Source organism: Elgaria multicarinata, chromosome 2 (assembly GCF_023053635.1).
Source record: "Elgaria multicarinata webbii isolate HBS135686 ecotype San Diego chromosome 2, rElgMul1.1.pri, whole genome shotgun sequence".
NCBI classification, from domain to species: domain Eukaryota; kingdom Metazoa; phylum Chordata; class Lepidosauria; order Squamata; family Anguidae; genus Elgaria; species Elgaria multicarinata.
In genome coordinates, this window is record NC_086172.1 from 171652714 (window position 1) to 171670165 (window position 17452).

Here is a 17452-nt window from a genome sequence, read left to right on the forward strand (position 1 = left end):
TTGCTGGGGAACATGGGTGGGAGGGTGCTGTTGCCCCATGTCCTTTGGTCCCTGGCTGACGGCTGGTTGGCCACTGTGTGAACAGAGTGCTGGACTAGATGGACCCTTGGTCTGATCCAGCAGGGCCCTTCTTATATTTTTATGCAATGCAGTCTCCTCTTCTATTAAATAAAAACTGCCCCCTGTTCGTTATTTTGGGTTATTAATATCAACTGCAAAAGACCAGATTTTTTTTAAAAAAAGTCCAACATAAAGAGGTGAAACTCTTTTTGTTTTGCTTTTGGTCAAAATGTACATTTCCTTCCGTAGCCAATTTATACTACAGCTTCTTGCTCGTTTTAGACCAATGTAGCTATTTAAAGACAAGAGCTTTGTTAAATAAACAGGAACCTTAGGGGGGGATATTTTGGGTGAGCTTTTTAAAAAATACCATGATTTGATAAAAAGAAATTGGATAGTTTGGAATATTTAGAACCATTCTGGGCCTGTTCAGACGGCACTTTAGGCTCTGTGGTGGGCAAAACTGCGGTTCTCTGGGATTAGCACCAACCACAAGCCATGCTGTCGCACACAACACTTTAAGCCAGGGTTAGAGCCGCTAACCCTGCTGCAGACGGTCTGACTGTGGTTAGTGAGTGAGCAAGGTTTAGCAAAATCCATCACACAAGACACCTTAAACCCTGCTGCTTAACCAAAAGCCTTAGCCAGCAGGGTTTAAGACAGCCTTCCTCAACCTGGGGTGCTCCAGATGTGTTGGACTGCATCTCCCAGAATGCCCCAGCCAGCTGGCTGGGGCATTCTGGGAGTTGTAGTCCAACACATCTGGAGCACCCCAGGTTGAGGAAGGCTGGTTTAAGGTGTCTTCTGAACAGGCCCAATATGAGATTCCCTGTTTTTGCAACAAAGAAGTAAAGAAAAATAAAAAGGGGGGGGGGAATAAGTGAAAATGTTGCAGAACTTGCTTTTTGACAAAACTATAAGATAGTGGTAGTCATGTGATTGGTTTGTTGTATGGCTGGTTTGGTCTAGAACCAGAGAATCTGTTCCCAGGACTAGGGATTTGTTATATGAGATGATACCTCTTCCAAAAATTGAAGGTAGCTGTGTCGCTCCTTTAGAAAAACAGTACTATCCTACTGCTTCTTAGTTTGTAGTGGAAGTAACAACAGCAACAACTAATACCAGGGGCAGGCGGAATTGCTGGATAAACTCATAAAGAGATGTAACATTTCTAAAAGTGTTAGAGATAGATCTGAAACCTCCTGGCTTGGAACAGGGATACACGGTGGTAGTTCTATTATCTTGCCCTCATTTTTATGTTCACTTTATTGCGAGGTCAAGGTGTGGCTCTTAAGCGAGTCTGCTCATTTTAGCCTCTTGACCTGTGCTTGTCTCCCCCTTGCCCCTGGGAGCCCCTGTGCGTCATTTGGACACACAGGGGGCCCTTCCACACGTCGTCCCCAGAGCGCATCTATTCAACACCAGTGCACTCTGAGGACGATCGTGAAACTTCCCTGTAAAAGAAACGACGAAAAGACGTCCTCCGCGCCGCCGGCGCTACCCAGCTTCCTGCTCCCCAGCCGGCTCGGAGAGCTTTTTTTGAAGACGTTGGGAGAGAGAGCTTCTTCCGCTCTCTCCTCAGCCTTCTTCTGCCGAGCTATGGTCCCGGGCGGGAAGCAGGAAGCTGGGTAGCGGCGGCGCTGGTGCCGGCGCGGAGGACGTCTGTTCGTCGTTTCTTTTACAGGGAAGTTTCACGATCGTCCTCAGAGTGCACTGGGGTCGAATAGATGCGCTCTGGGGACGACGTGTGGAAGGGCCCAGGGTCTCAGCTGTGACCAGCCCAGATTTTCGAGCTGCTGTAGAAACGGCCTAGGAAAACTAACTGCCTGGTAGGAGGAAGTCACAGTTTCCCAGAAGTGTCTGAGCTTCCTCAGTTTCCTTGGGAAATAAGGCAAGATGGATGGTCCATTGGGTTTAAAAACTAAGCTTGGGAATAGCTGACAAATCAGCATTTCGGTACCTTAATGTGCTCCATGGCTTCCTGCAGCTCATCATGTTCTATTGGAAGAGGTTCTGTCATTCTTGCCTTGAGCTCTTGCAGCCTACGGCCCAGCTCTTCCACCTGCTGTTCGCAGCTCTCCCAGGTCTGCAATTTCAGAGAGAGAAAAGAAGAAAGCGAGTGAATGGATAGGGCTGGCATCAGTTAAGCCCCAAGATATTCTGTTGTCTTCTTCACTACATAAGGAAATACTGGGAGAAGAAAGTAGCTCGTGGCCTAACTCAGCATCCATTCCAGAGCTAACATAAAAATTCTGATCCATCTTGGATTTGAATCGATTTCTCAGAAACGCTTGCAAATCGTCTGGACTTTTGGGACTCTCAAGATCCACTGAAGCGGCAGGACTAATGCAGATCCAACTTTTTTAGTTTTCTTTTTTGCTTCAGAGGAGACTAGTACTTTAAAACAACAATCAGGCACTGCTGTATCACCCAATGGTGTCAGCATCCTTTGGCATCCATGGGATGAATCACAATCCACATGGACCATTCATGACTAAGTTTTTAATTATTAATTAAAATATTTACACCTTGCCTTTCAGTCCCAGATAGGACCCCACAACGAGGATTACAACCATTAGATTAGAACTAAACTTGGCATCAGAACCAAATGCATTAAAAAATCCACCAGCCCCACTCCAACAACCAAACAATGAGATCAACAGCAAAAACTTAAGAAGGAGAAGGGTCACCATTCAGTGGAAAGCCTATGCTTTCCATGCACAAGGCTCCAAGTTTAATATCTGGCATTTCTACCTAGAACGATCAGGTAGCAGGTGATGGCTCAGTTCAGACACCTTTTTAGAACTCCACGGTGGAGTCTTTACACCACCATTGAGAAATGTGCTGTCTGGTGGGGAAACTTCACTCCATGGTGGAGTCTTTTTTTGGAAAACACTCTACACTGAATATCCACGCTGTCCAGAGGAGAGTTCCTGCACAGCCATTGAGTTGTATGTTGCATGGAGGGCTCTGTGGAGTTTTCCGTTGTGTTGAGTTGACTTTTCCCACTGGCCACAGAGTTCCCTGGCAAGAGCGGTGAAAGGAGGGAGTGCCGCTCTAGGAGAGCTGCCGGGATTGGCTGTGGTTTTTTTTTGCAGCAATGGCTGATGGGATACCATTAGGAGGACCAGGGGAGGAGAGAGGGCAGAGAAACTGTCAATCAAACGTCACGATGGATTTTACTCAACTCTACGGGAGCCCACAGCCACACAATGGTGGAGTTAGAACATGTTGTGTGGGGAGTACCCTTGAGATACTCAACTGCTGAGTGGAGTTTTCACACTGCGTTGACTAGCATGTTGTCTGAACTGAGCTGATGAGAAGGATCCCTGTCTGAGACTTTGGAAAGCTGCTGCAAGCCTGAATACACAATACTGGGATAAATAGCCTACAGGGCAGCATCCTATGTTTCTACGATCCTGTGTAAAAAAACACGTGGGAGTAAATATTCATCTAACCCAAGGCTAGCAGTGAGCGGGGGTTGAAGCCATGGTGGATGGAGCCACTGTCTCCCTTTCTGCCCCCCTTTCTCTGCGACCCCTAGCTTCTGGGCCAAGCTTCCTTGCCGAGTGGGTTGTAGACACCTTCCTCTTTTTTAATTATTTTTTTATAGACCGCTCCCCATTCAAAATGTCAGACCAGTGTACAAGCGAAAATACAATAAAAACAGAATAAAACACCTTAAAATAGATTTTTAAAAGCAAAATGAAAGGTCATTAAGGAAAGGCTTCCCGGAACAATGACGTTTTCAGGAGGCGCTGAAAGGAATACAAAGTTGGCACCTGCCTGGCCTCCAGAGGCAGGGAATTCCATAGGGGGGGGCACCACACTGAAGGCTCTTCTCCTGGGGGACTCCAATCGGAGTAGGGGTCTATGTGGAACCACCAGGAGCAGGCCCTCAGATGACCTCAGTGACTGGGCAGGTTGGTAGGGGAGAAGGTGCTCTCTCAGGTATGATGGTCCCAAGTTGTTTAGGGCTTTGTACACAAGTACAAGAACCTTCAACCTGGCCTGGTAGTGAATAGTTCCCCCAAGCAGAGGAGTTACATGCTGGAAAGGGGCCGCTCCAGACAACAGCCCAGCTGCAGCGTTCTACATTTTTGCATCGCTAGGAAGTAGTTCTGCATGTTACACAGGGGCTGGTTTTAGGAATTGTAAGGCCAGATCTGTCTCTCTGAACGTAGAGTATATTCAACACCCCTGGTTTTCAAGACGAATCAAGGCTGGATTGGAATTTATGTTATAGAAATGCAGGAGTTCTGAATTCTCAGCACGGTCTCCCTTCAACAAGGCTGACTGAGTTATGCACGATACCTGTATGGTGCCCTGCAGCTGCTCTGCGGTTTTCTCCACCTTAAGTTGTGTCTTGTCCCAGTTCTCTTGCAACTGGCTCATCTCCAGCTGTACGGCAGCTTTTGCCTCAGGGGCTGCCACACCAAGCAGCTTTTCTCCAGCGTCCAAGGCTAAGGAGTACCTGGTTTGCCACCTCTGAAGGAGGATTTGCTTGTTCTAAAAAGAAACCAGACAAACATTCCCAAATCTTAATCGTAACATACAGAAAGGTGCCCTCAAAGCCATGAAGCAATTTTAGTTGCAATTTTAAGAACGAAAAGCATTTCTAGAAGCAAAGCAAAAATATTTCAATAAACAAATTCTCCAGTGGTCAAAAGCTCAAACAAATCACAATATCTGCAATTATAAATATCAACAAACATACTATCAACAATTCAACAGGCACAATTTTTATCAATCTAATTTGAATCAATTAATACCAGGAAGAAATATAATGGTCAAAATAAATAAATATGAAAAGTAACTAAAATTCCTGGATAATTTAATGGATGCCAGCACTGAATATTGTGCTTAATTTTGGTTTTCCAGGCATGTGCTACTTGGTCTTTAAAAGACAACACTACTTGTTTCACTGACTGTAAGAACAGGAGGCCTAACCTTGAAATCGTGACTCAGATTCCTGAGTTGGTGAAAGCTATATTTGTCCTGACTCTTCATGGCAGCTATGAAGCTGTTTGTGTCGGCGAGGAATTTTGTTAGGTCCTTCAGTGAAGTTGTGAATTTTTGCCATTGTTTGACGAGACTGTCAATCTCACTCTTCCTCTGTTGAGCCATCCGGATAACGCTTTGCCACTGTCCCTTCAGCAGGGTGAGTTTGGAGATAAACTCCGTCCTGGAGCAGTGAGAGATGTGTTAGTATACTCGCAAGGGTTGGCCCTACCATGAGACAGAGTGAGGCTGCCACCTCAGGCAGCGGATGCGGGATGTCATGGAAGGGCAGCAAATCGTTAGTTATTTAATGTACTATTATTGTAATTGGCTCAGTTTGGACAAAACATTGGTCAACACAGTGGGAAAACTCCAATCAACGGTTGAATTTTTAGGGGGGGTTCTCCCCACACAACGTGTTCTAACTCCACTGTTGTGTGACTGTGGGCGCCGGTGGAGTTCAGTAAAATCCATCGCAACATTTGATTGACAGTTCTTCCGCACTCTCTCTTCCCCCCAGTCCTCCCGATGGTAAAAACAATTCTGGCATCTCTCCTAGAGGGGCACTTGTTCCTTTTGCCGCTCTTGCCAGGGAACTCTGTAGCCAGTGGGAAAAGTCAACTCAATGCAATGGAGAGTTCCACAGAGCCCACCACACAACGGTTGTGCAGGATGTTCTGCATGGAGTGTTTTCCAAAAAAACTCCACCGTGGGGTGGACTTTTCCTACCAGACAACACGTTTCTAAACGGTGGTATAAAAACTCCACCATGGAGTTCTAAAACCACTGTTGACTAACGAGTTGTCCGAACTGAGCCATCGTATTACAGAGAGGAGAGATGTTTGTCAGATTTTTTAACTCCGGTGTTAAAATAACTTGTCTGGACCTGGGTACTATGTGCCTTAACTTGGCCGGGGGAAGGAGAGTGCTATTTGCTGCTCTGCCACAGGCAGGAAAAAGTCACGGGCCAGCAAAATATTATGACTGTAGCAAATGCAAGGAACGTATTATGTGTCCTCGCTGAAGGACACAAAGGGGACCCAAGGAACTGTTCAGCAGGCTGTGCACACTCACTCACTATGAAAACTTCTCCCCACAGCTCCTGCTGAGATTGTTGTATCCTGTTTGCAGGGTCATGTTTAGTTAGCAAGGCCATTTCGGACACACTACCGTGAAGAGGCTGCCAAAAGCAGTGCTATGACTATGCCGAATTATGCGCACACTGAAAGGATCCTAAAGATCATCTTTTCCAGGGGTGGGCAGAGAGTAGATCTCCGGATGTTTTGGACTTCAACTCCCAGCATTCCTGACCACTGGCTACGCTGGCAGGGGCTTCTGGGAGCTGAAGTCCAAAATATCTGGAGATCTACCTTCTGCTTACCCATGAAATAACGAACAGACGCAGAAGCAGGATCCTGTATATCAAATTCTATCATGTCTGGAGGAAGGAAAGGAACCTCTCGTGCAAGCACGGAGTCATTACTGACTCTTGGAGGGATGCCAGCTTTCGCTGACGTTTTCTTGGCAGGCCTTATAGCGGGGTGGTTTGCCGTTGCCTTCCCCGGCCGTTATTACCTTTCCCCCAGCTAGCTGGGTACTCATTTTACTGACCTCGGGAGGATGGAAGGCTGAGTCGACCCGAGCCGGCTGCCTGAAACCAGCTTCCGCTGGGATCGGACCCAGGCCGTGGGGAGAGTTTCAGCTGCAGAAACTGCTGCTTTACCGCTCTGCTACTTGGAAGTAAATAGTGATAAAGGGTACAATCCTATGCATGCTTAGGCAGAAAAAAGTCCTACAACTGTAATCCTATACACACTTTGCTGGGAGTAGTAGGATTTTTTCTGTCTATACATGCATAGGATTGCACCCTTTATCACTTAGATTGTAGTATCCAGGATTATGTGTGTTATCAACAGAGAATGGCACGAGCACCATGCTGCAGGCCTTTGCCCGGCTTCACTACAGCACTGGGCACTACTCAGGAATAAGTTCAGGGCGGCTGCTTCTCATCTTATTTTATTTATTAAAACATTTGTATCCCACCCTATCTCACTAGGATCTCAGGGTGGTGTACAGATAAAAATCACACAAACAGTATGAAACAATAACTATACACAGCTAAAAACAAATTAACCAAGCTAAAACCAGTATAGAATTTAAAAGCAATAGAAACAATAGAAACAATTAAATCGAAGTGCAGCCTTGGTCAATTTAGCCATCAAAGGCTTTGTTTAAAAGCCATGTTTTAACTTGGCGCCAAAATGAGGTCAGCGCCGGCGCCAGTCGGACCTCCAAGGGGAGGGCATTCCACATCAGCCTTCTCCATGGCCCACTATAGCGTATGTCTCGTGTTGCCTCCATGACTGACTGTTCTGGGCAGAATCATTTATATTGCCACCTTCAATTCTCTTAAAAACAGGGCTGGGCGGGTGGGGGGGGGCAGGGGGGCCAGCTGGCATGGGCCTATGATTTTGAGGGAGCCTACTCCGAGTCCCCCTGGGCAAAGTTGCTTGATTTTTCTGTTGTTGTTGATGAATTTGCCCAAGGAAAAGCACGTAAAGCATTTCTGAATGTGAAGAAGGGATACCTTATATACATCTTGAATAAAAGTGCTTGCCATTACCTTTTCTTTTTATCAATCGTTCTAGTTCATATGTATTTAGAACTGATTAAAAAATACTTAAAGAGCAGTTTGAAATGGGGCCTACATTTCCCATCTGGCCTGGGCATATTACCAGCTTTGCCCGGCCCTGCTTAAAAACTATTGTCTTGTTCCAGCCTTAGAACAGGCACACCCTCTGCATCCCCACCTTTGTACACAAGTATATTACCGGTTTTCTGCTTCTCCCGTTTCCAGCATGTGTAGAGCTTCGGACACAATCGCATTAAAAATCTGCTGATTGGCAGAAATCTCCGCTTGCAGTATCTGTCAACATCGAACAAAAATAATAATTATAATATTACTGTTTCCTACACTGGGAAGCATTGAAACCAGGAGTGTTGAAGCTTGAGGGCTGAATTCTATTTCAGAGAAGCTCTTTTGGGGGGTGGCATTATATGGTGGGCGAGGCCAGAATCACCAAAATCGCCCAAACACCAGCCTTTATGGTCTTGAAGCTCTTGCGATCTGTAACTAGGCCTTAGAAGAGTGGGAGGAAAATGCAAAAGCCAGGAAAATACGAAATGGCCACCAGCTGAGGGCCAGGGCAGGGCCAGGGCTCGAATTCTGCAATGCGCTCTACATAGGGCTACCTTTGTGCCTAGTCCAGAAACTTCTACTAGTTCAAAATATAGCAGCCAGGTTGGTCACCAGTACACCTAGGGGTGACCGTATTACACCAACTTTAAAATCACTCCACTGGTTGCCAATTAGTTTCCTGGCAAAGTATAAAGTGTTGGTTATTACCTTTCAAGCCCTACATGGTTTGGGTCCAGGTTACCTGCGGGATCGCCTTCCCCTGTGCAATCCAGCCACACGCTTAGGTCCTCTGAGAAGAATTCTTCTCTGAGAAGAATTTTTGTGAACCGCCCAGAGAGCTCCGGCTATTGGGCGGTATAGAAATGTAATAAATAAATAAATAAATAAATAAATAAATAAATACTCCAGTCAGCCACAACTAGGCTGACAACCATTACCCAGAGGACCTTCTCTGCTGCCGCTCCCAGACTGTAGAACGGCCTGCTGGGAGAGATTCGCCAACTTAACAGTCTTTTAGCATTTAAGAAAGCCATAAAGACTGATCTCTTCCGGCAGGCCTACCCAGATGAATTTTAAGATGCCTGGCTGTTATTTTAATAATGTATCTGTTTTATATGTTTTTAACCAGTTTTATGTATTTTACAGTATTTTTGTATTCGATGTTGCTCCCCGCCTTGATCCAGAGGGAGAGGCGGGCAAGAAATACATTTATTATTGTTGTTGTTGTCAGGGCCAAAACATTTGGCAGTGTTACCTCATACTCTCTTTGCTGTTCGCGCAGCTCCTCCAGCGTGCCTGCCACGTTCTCTTTCAAACCCTCCTTCGTTCTTTCTAGAAACTGCACCCAGTTTTGACATCTCTGAAGAAACACCTTGTCATCTGACTGAACGTCTGGCAGTTCGCTGCAATTAAGAGAAAGACATCGAAATCAACGGTGCAGCTGCACCCTTGCTGGTTATAGTTTGAATAAAATCAGTAACGACAAGTCGGATCGACACCGGGTCTCACTTAAAGCAGCCCCCTTTGAAATCAATGGACCTTAAGTTAGTCACGATCAACTTAAGACCCATTCACTTCAAGGGATCTACGCTAAGTATGGCTAACTCTGGATCCATATCAATAATGCTGCTGTGCCTCGCTCTGCAACGGAAGGCCTTAAAGCAGCCTTTCCTAATCTAGCGCCTTCCAAATCTGCTGGACTGCAACTCCCATAAGGCTGTTCTACAGTCAGGATTGTGATCGTTCTTGAAGCTCAGTTAGGACCAGTGGAGGCTGGTGGCTCCGATTTTTGGTGAGGCTGTGAACCTATTCTGGAGCCTAATCTACACCTGCAGCCCATTCGCAACCGAAGAGGGCTCCTTCCGAATTTTCCCCACTTCTGTGATCTGCGCTCACGCGACCAATGTTTACTGCAATTACAGGAGTGCCGTTGCAGAAGCACGTGTGTCCCGTTATGGAGGTTGTGCATGTATATCGGTAGGAGTGGGTGGGGCGGGGGAGATGGGTACGGGGCAAAGGGTGGGTTTTTGTAATGATTCATGAGGGATGCGCACAAGCGCAGACACGCAGCAACACAAGGGGGGTATGAACTCCGTTGAATATGCGCTCCTGCACAGAGAACTGTTTGTATTAAAAACAAACAAACAAGCACATTCGGTGCTAAAACATGCCGATACCCATCCAAAACACGAGCCGAAAATGGCGGACAAGTCCACTCCCACACACCTCCGATACCCATGCACATGCCCCTCACAGCTGATTGGCTGAGCTCAGAACTCACGGCGAACAGCAACGACTTGCAAAGGGGGAGCACACCGCAAACATACTTTGGAATGGAAGCGAGAGAGCTGAAAAAAACGCAGCAAAAGGAGTCAGGGGTATTCCCGGGAAATCTGGGAGGTGGAGCAGACATGTGAACATCATGTGAACGTCATGTTGCCCGTTAGTGATGACTGCGATACAATCCTGCAATAAATGGCTGGTGTAGACTCGCCCTGGGTTTCACTCAGAACCAGCTAGAAGTCTAAGGGGACTATCCAAAGGACTGAATCCTATTCCCCAAATGGCTCCACCACCTCAAATAGGATTCTGATTGGTTTTGACTGCAACCCAGAATGGATTCATGATCTCACCAGAATCAGAGCCACCAGCCTCTACCGGGTGGGACATGTAATGGGAAACAAGAAATGTGAGCCGGAGGGCCATTCCCATGAGAAGGGAATGCAGACCATGCAGGCAAAGCACACACTCCCCGGAAGGAAGAGCTCTTTCACATGATCCATAATTAACATATCAACACTGCAAGCTTAGATGCCTTTAAAGGGAAGTTAGCGAAATCTATAGGGGATGCGTCTACCTATGGCTGTTGGTCATGACGGCTGTAACGAAGCTGCATGATCAAAAGTAATATATCTCGGAAAACATGATGCCCAGAGACAAAGAACAGGGGAAGGTTTCTGCTTTTACATTCTGCCTGCAAGCTTCTCAAAAGCATCTGGCTGACCACTGTCAGACACAGGACACTAGATTAAGTGGACCCTCAATCTTATCAAGCAACATCCTTTTTAGCAGCTTAAGGGCTCCTGTTTTGCTCTCGCACGAGCACAGACAGAACATCTTTTGTTCAAAGCTCAGCAGGCTGCAACCCACAACCTTTACTTATTCTAAAGCAGACTCCAAGAACCCGGTTGAAATGTGTAGGGCTATTCCATGCCCATTGGACAGTTTGTGCACTGCAGGCCAAACCAATGGATTGCTTCAAGGTTGGCTGGAGAAAATGGTCTCAAGACAACTTGTTGCATCAAGGAAGCTGATCCAGAAGCTCAGTGTATCAGTTCATCCCAGAGTGCAGGACATGGAACAATGGGAGCGAGTTACAGGAAGACAGCTTCTGGCTGGACATCAGGAAAAACTTCCTGACTGTTAGAGCAGTATGACAATGGAACCAGTTACCTACAGAGGTTGTGGGCTCTCCCACCCTAGAGGCCTTCAGGAGACAGCTGGCCAGACATCTGTCAGGTGTGCTTTAAGGTGGATTCCTCCATTGAGTAGGGGGTTGGACTTGATGGCCCCTTCCAACTCTACTCTTCTATGATTCTATAGATAGAACCGTATGGGTGAGGCAATCTCATGGTAACAAGCCCCTTTCTTCAGAGCCATGCTAACAGGGCTACCAAAGTCTTCATAAACACCCTGGGAGCCGATGGCCAACTGGCAGGCTCTGTGCTGATAGGGCTGCGAGCAACACAATAGGCACATCCGTGGTAGGGCTTCCTCAGAGTGTGACAGTAAATCTTTTTACCTGCATTGCTCCAGCACCATGGCGGTCTTCTGAGCCCACTGCCAGTTCAAGTCCTGCAATCTCTTCGCAGTGAAGTCGCTGAGTGGCAGCCTAAAGCTGACTTCATTCAGGCTCTCCATCTCCGGAGACAAAGCGGTGAGACTCAACATCTGGCTCTGGAAAGGAGAAGGCAATGGGATCAAGGCTAAAAAGAAGAGGATCTTTCTGCTGTTTGCAGATGGCTCTCGTGCCGTGCGCGGAAAACAGGAGCAGAACCATGGCCCGACTATGTGGTCAGGAGCACATCAGATCTGTCTGTGTGTGCCATGAATATGAGCGTAATGGCGATCTGGCGCTAAATGGCCAGACTAGCAGTCTGCTACACCATGCAAAAACTAATTAGAGAAATTACTCATATTTATATCTTGCCCTTCCTCCAAGGTGCTCAGGGTGACAGATACAGGGTCCCCCATTTTATTCTCACATCAACCCCATGTCCCAAGATCACCCAATGAGTTACATTGCTGGGTAGGGATTTAAATCCCAAAGTCCTAAAGACCAATGGTTGATGGTCTAACCCAGTGGTTCCCAACCCTGTTGGTGTTGGTTCCCAACCCTGTTCCAACCCAGTGGTTCCCAACCCAAGTTGGTGGACTACAACTCCCATCATCCCTGATGTTGAACCCATGAGGTCTGGGGATTATGAGAGTTGTATTCCAACAACTTTAACTGGTGTTTTAAATTTGTAATTTTGCATTGCTGCTGTTTTTATCGGGTTGAGCTTTTATATTGTATTTTATATGACAGTTTTATACTGTTGTTTTATACTTTGAATGTTTTTTTAATTTTTGTGAACCACTCAGAGAGCTCCGGCTATAGGGCGGTATAGAAATGCAATAAGTAAATAAATAAATAAGTAAACTTCTTATGCAAGAATCTTCTCATTAACGTGGGACCCTCCAGTTCTTTAAGACTTCAGCTTCCATCAGTCCCAGTCAGGACTCATTGGTTGTGCATGAATAGGAGCTGTTGTCCAAAATGTCTGGAGGGTACCAGGAGGGAGAAGGCTAATCCAGAACATTCAGAGGAATGAATATCGCTGAGACCAACCTCTTTAGATGTTTTAGAGCAGCCTTCCTCAACCTGGGGCGCTCCAGATGTGTTGGACTACAACTCCCAGAATGCCCCAGCCAGCTAGCTGGGGCATTCTGGGAGGTGCAGTCCAACACATCTGGAGCGCCCCAGGTTGAGGAAGGCTGTTTTAGAGTTTTCTACTGGGAGTCCAGTAGTGCAAACAAATCACAATTCTCCGGCTTACCGTGAGTAGATCTGAGTCTTCCTCTTCTTCATTTAGATTGTCCAACGCTTCTTTGGAATCTTTAATGTGATTTTCCAGTTTTTCCAAGCATTTCTCAAAACCTTCAAGTTGTAAAAGACCGAACTGAAGGGAGAAATTAATATGTAGATGTTTTTGATCTGATCTGGCATACATAACCAAACTGAAGTGCACACAGGAGAACTCAGTGGACAAGAGACATTCACCGTACGATCCATTAACTACATGTAGCTCTTCAGCTTTGTTAAAATTCTGAGAATTCCAGTGTAAATTTATAAATACATTTATAACCTTCATGATTTTAGAGATTAAGTCCCACTGATTCAAATGGAAGAGAGTTAAGTACACAACGTCCTATGCTCTAGAAACCAATGGAACTAAAAATAATTCCTTCCTTTTTAAAATGAAACTCAGAGTTTCAAAAGCGCTTAACTTTGGTTGAGTCATTTAAAAAGGCGGTGTTATAATTATTTATAAATGAACAACTAATGCTATAAATGCGAAGTTATAAATGTAAAAAGAAATCAAACTGCAAATGTGGCACTTTAAAGAACTGTGTGTTATCTGCACGTTACCTGCTATTTATAAATCTATATGGTGAAACTCATTTCTAAATTACTACATTTAGAAAACACACACGCACAAGCGTCTTTTCTCTCTGTCTTTTTTGAAAAATGCTTATATCTAGGAATTGACAGCAAAACAAGCCTCTGGGAAGTACCTGAAATTCGTTGGCTTTCATCTGCAGCATTTTTTCCAGTCGGGAGACCCTTTGAAGCAGCTGGGGTTTCTCCGGAAGAAGGGGCTGCGCTGTGGACTCAGACAGCTGAGCTACTTTATCTGCCAGCTCAGAAGCCTGGAGGAAGCTCCCCTGGATGTTTTGAAGGCCAAGTTGCAGTTTCTAGAAAGAAAGGAAGATGCATCAAGAAAGGAAGCCTCCTGAGGCAAGCATGTTGGCTGCAGGCTGAGAACTAGGGGTTTCCAGAGCCAACTGTGCACACCCAGCTCATTCTGTCATCCGTGTCCACCTCTCGGTTCCTGAAGTGCTCCTCCCGACCACTAGACCTCAGACAGGAAGAGGGTGCATGTAGTGCAATATATACAGGGGCACATGGATGGCGTGTGTTTCTCTCACACCGCAAATTGGCTTCCTTCTCTTACGTAAATCTGATGTTTAAGAACTTAAGACCATCAGAAGAGGCATGCTGGATCAGACCAAGGGTCCATCTAGTCCAGCACTCTGTTCACACAGTGGCCAACATGCCATCGGCCAGGGATGAACAAGCAGGAGATGGTGCAAAAGCACCCTCCCGCCCATGTTCCCCAGCAACTGGTGCACACAGGCTTACTGCCCCTGATACTGGAGGTAGCACATCACCATCAGGACTAGTAGCCGTTGATAGCGTTCTCCTCCATCCAACCCCCTTTGAAAGCCATCCAAATTGGTGGCCATCAACACATCCTGCGGTAGGAATTCCATAGTTTAACTAACTAACTAACTAACTGCTACATTCATTTTAAAAATGTATGTCCCACCTTGCTAGCATACAATGCCTAATGGTCATATCCTACTACATTCTCAGCAGGACAACCCTGGAACCTGAGGAAACCTCGAAAGAGGATCCTGTCGCTGGTCCAGGTGGTTTCCAGGGTCACGCCAAGTCAGATAATGCTGATAGTCCTCTTGAGACCACGGCCGGAAGTGATATCTCACTCGAGGCAGCTGTGGAGCTGTAGCACTGGGGCTGGTCCAATCCCCCTGCCCACCAGGATCACCCCCAGGAACAAAGGTGGCAGTAGGACCATGAAACAATATTAAAACTGTAACTCATGAAAGCCACCAGCAGGCGAACTGTGCCATGCTCTGAAACTAATTGTGCAGCCCGTTCCTAAGGCATCTCCGCTAAGAATCATAGAATCATAGAATAGCAGAGTTGGAAGGGGCCTACAAGGCCATCGAGTCCACCCCCCTGCTCAATGCAGGAATCCACCCTAAAGCATCCCTGACAGGTGGTTGTCCAGCTGCCTCTTGAAGGCCTCTAGTGTGGGAGAGCCCACAACCTCCCTAGGTAACTGATTCCACCGTCGCACTGCTCTAACAGTCAGGAAGTTTTTCCTGATGTCCAGCCGGAATCTGGCTTCCTTTAACTTGAGCCCGTTATTCCGTGTCCTGCACTCTGGGAGGATCGAGAAGAGATCCTGGCCCTCCTCTGTGGGACAACCTTTGAAGTATTTGAAGAGTGCTGTCATGTCTCCCCTCCATCTTCTCTTCTCCAGGCTAAACATGCCCAGTTCTTTCAGTCTCTAAAAAAAGGGACTCGTTTGTTCTCTGCTGCTAGCTCCCTCATGGGTGTGCACAGGACTGCAGACTTGCTGTCTCTCCAGAGACGTCGTAACAAAGACCTTCCCAAACGTCCAGAAGGGAAGGAGGCAGCCCGTGTGCCTGGGACCCAACAGATTGCAATCCTGCACACCATGAGGCCACTCAACTCCCTTTGATGCCTGAAGTGCGGGTGATAAACCAGAGAGCGATGAACCTCATCCAAGTTTTGTTTTAAAGACATTCTTGGGATCAAAATTACCAAAAACACCCGCATATTTTACCGTAAAGCTCTTACTTCCGGTAACTACACCTCAGGAGAGGCATTTCAACCTTTTAAAATAGGGGTGGGGGAACAGCACAGAGGCGGGGAAACCACCGAACGGTTAGTGGCTGGCCTGGGGAAGGGTCAGGGATGGCCATTGCTGGGAAACCCAGTTCTTTTTTGGTTTGAGGAAATTCCACATTGCATCCGGCTCGCTCAGTGTTGGTTGGCCTGCGCCGCGGGTTTTTCCTGGAACTCCGGCAACATTTTGCGTATTTTTTTCTTCTGCATGCTGTGCCGTAATTTGCGCAAGGAGGGATGTGTGCAAATTGCAAGCGAAATGTGCGCAAATTAAAAAACACACACAACAGGAAATCCATGAAGTGGCCAGACGCGCCACAGACCGAGCTGGGCTCTGCAGCAGAAAATGGAACGAAGCCCAGGGGACTGAACCAAGGGAAACTTGTTGTGCTCCAAGCCCGAAATGCACTCCCCCAACATCCCTGCCTCTAGCGTGATGTACTGCACCATTGGGATAAACAACAGAAAGAGAATTAAGAGACCTATAGCACTTCGACACTTTTTTTAGTCTGTGTGTGTGTGTGTGTGAGAGAGAGAGAGAGAGAGGGGAACATCTCTTCTGAAGTGTATAATTTAATACAATTTTCACTTAACACCAGCTACCTAAAAAAAAAAGTGCCTTTCAGTTGAGAATCACAGCTGTGTTGTTAATGGGCATAAAAGAAGAATAAAATGCTAATTTACTACCATTAAGGACAAATTTTGCCAGTGCACGCCTGGCTCTCTAACCCCTTCTCTCTTTGCACCGACGCTCCCCAGGACAAACGAGTCCGTTACTTTAAAGCGATCCATTTTAATTCCTTCCCATTAGCCTTCCCATGCAATTTATTAAGGCCACAAACATGTTTCTATCCAGGAGAAAAAAATGCAGAGAACTTTACCGCAAGCCCTCAATCTCGCCAAAAACTGTTAGCACAAAAAGGGAAAGATCAGATTTAAAAGCACATCAAGTGGCCAAGCGGGTCCCTAACAGCCATTCGCAACTGGGGAAGTGTAAAAAGAAATAGCACCACCCCATCCATTAAGGTTCTTCTTCGGTATTATTCTTTACAAAAGGCAGAAGAATTGTTTGGTTCTCCTCCATCGATATTGGGAAGGGGCTATTAGCACCGGGCGGATTTAAGAGCTGCTTCGCGTCTTGACAAAAATCATCCTGTTTTTTTCTTTGTGGGCGAGAGGCAGGGGATTGTGTCGTTCAAAGCCTCTTCCGAATTAGAAGACAGTAGAAGCATCTTCATGGCTGTGCTGCTAGGGAGAGATCTGGAGCCGCCGCCTTCTATTTAAGACCCTGGAAGGATGCTCTGAAATACTTTCCCTGGAGTATATAGTGTTGCTCAATTAAATTAATGTAAACCAAGGTTGTGTTCGCCCTGATTCTGTGAATTGGTCCCAGCCCCTTTTCATAGAATCATAGAATAGCAGAGTTGGAAGGGGCCTACAAAGCCATCAAGTCCAACCCCCTGCTCAATGCAGGAATCCACCCTAAAGCATCCCTGACAGATGGTTGTCCAGCTGCTTCTTGAAGGCCTCTAGCGTGGGAGAGCCCACAACCTCCCTTGGCAACTGATTCCATTGTCGTACTGCTCTAACAGTCAGGAAGTTTTTCCTGATGTCCAGCCGGAATCTGGCTTCCTGTCATTTGAACCCATGATTCCGTGACCTGCACTCTGGGAGGATCGAGAAGAGATCCTGGCCCTCCTCTGTGTGACAACCTTTCAAGTATTTGAAGAGTGCTATCATCTCTCCCCTCAATCTTCTCTTCTCCAGGGTAAACATGCCCAGTTCATTCAGTCTCTCTTCATAGGGCTTTTTTCTCTGCCTCAAGGCTAGGGCAGGATCTACACTACTTCTTTAAAGTGCTTTATAACAGTTTTGACAACTGTTGGGGCCCAGGACACACTGCATATACA

General features: G+C 46.5%; 1 protein-coding gene across 1 annotated transcript in view; it reads right to left on the reverse strand.

The window, feature by feature from the left end:
• The window catches only part of LOC134393168 (nesprin-2-like), a 272899-nt gene that overhangs the window by 49592 nt on the left and 205855 nt on the right, over window positions 1-17452 (reverse strand). Inside the window, exons 70-77 of the mRNA XM_063118134.1 lie at window positions 13598-13777; window positions 12859-12981; window positions 11562-11716; window positions 9015-9162; window positions 7893-7987; window positions 5011-5245; window positions 4375-4569; window positions 2021-2146 (exon numbers count right to left, since the gene is read on the reverse strand). Of these exons, the coding sequence (XP_062974204.1) occupies window positions 2021-2146; window positions 4375-4569; window positions 5011-5245; window positions 7893-7987; window positions 9015-9162; window positions 11562-11716; window positions 12859-12981; window positions 13598-13777 (1257 nt within the window). The remainder of the gene's footprint in view (window positions 1-2020; window positions 2147-4374; window positions 4570-5010; window positions 5246-7892; window positions 7988-9014; window positions 9163-11561; window positions 11717-12858; window positions 12982-13597; window positions 13778-17452) is intronic.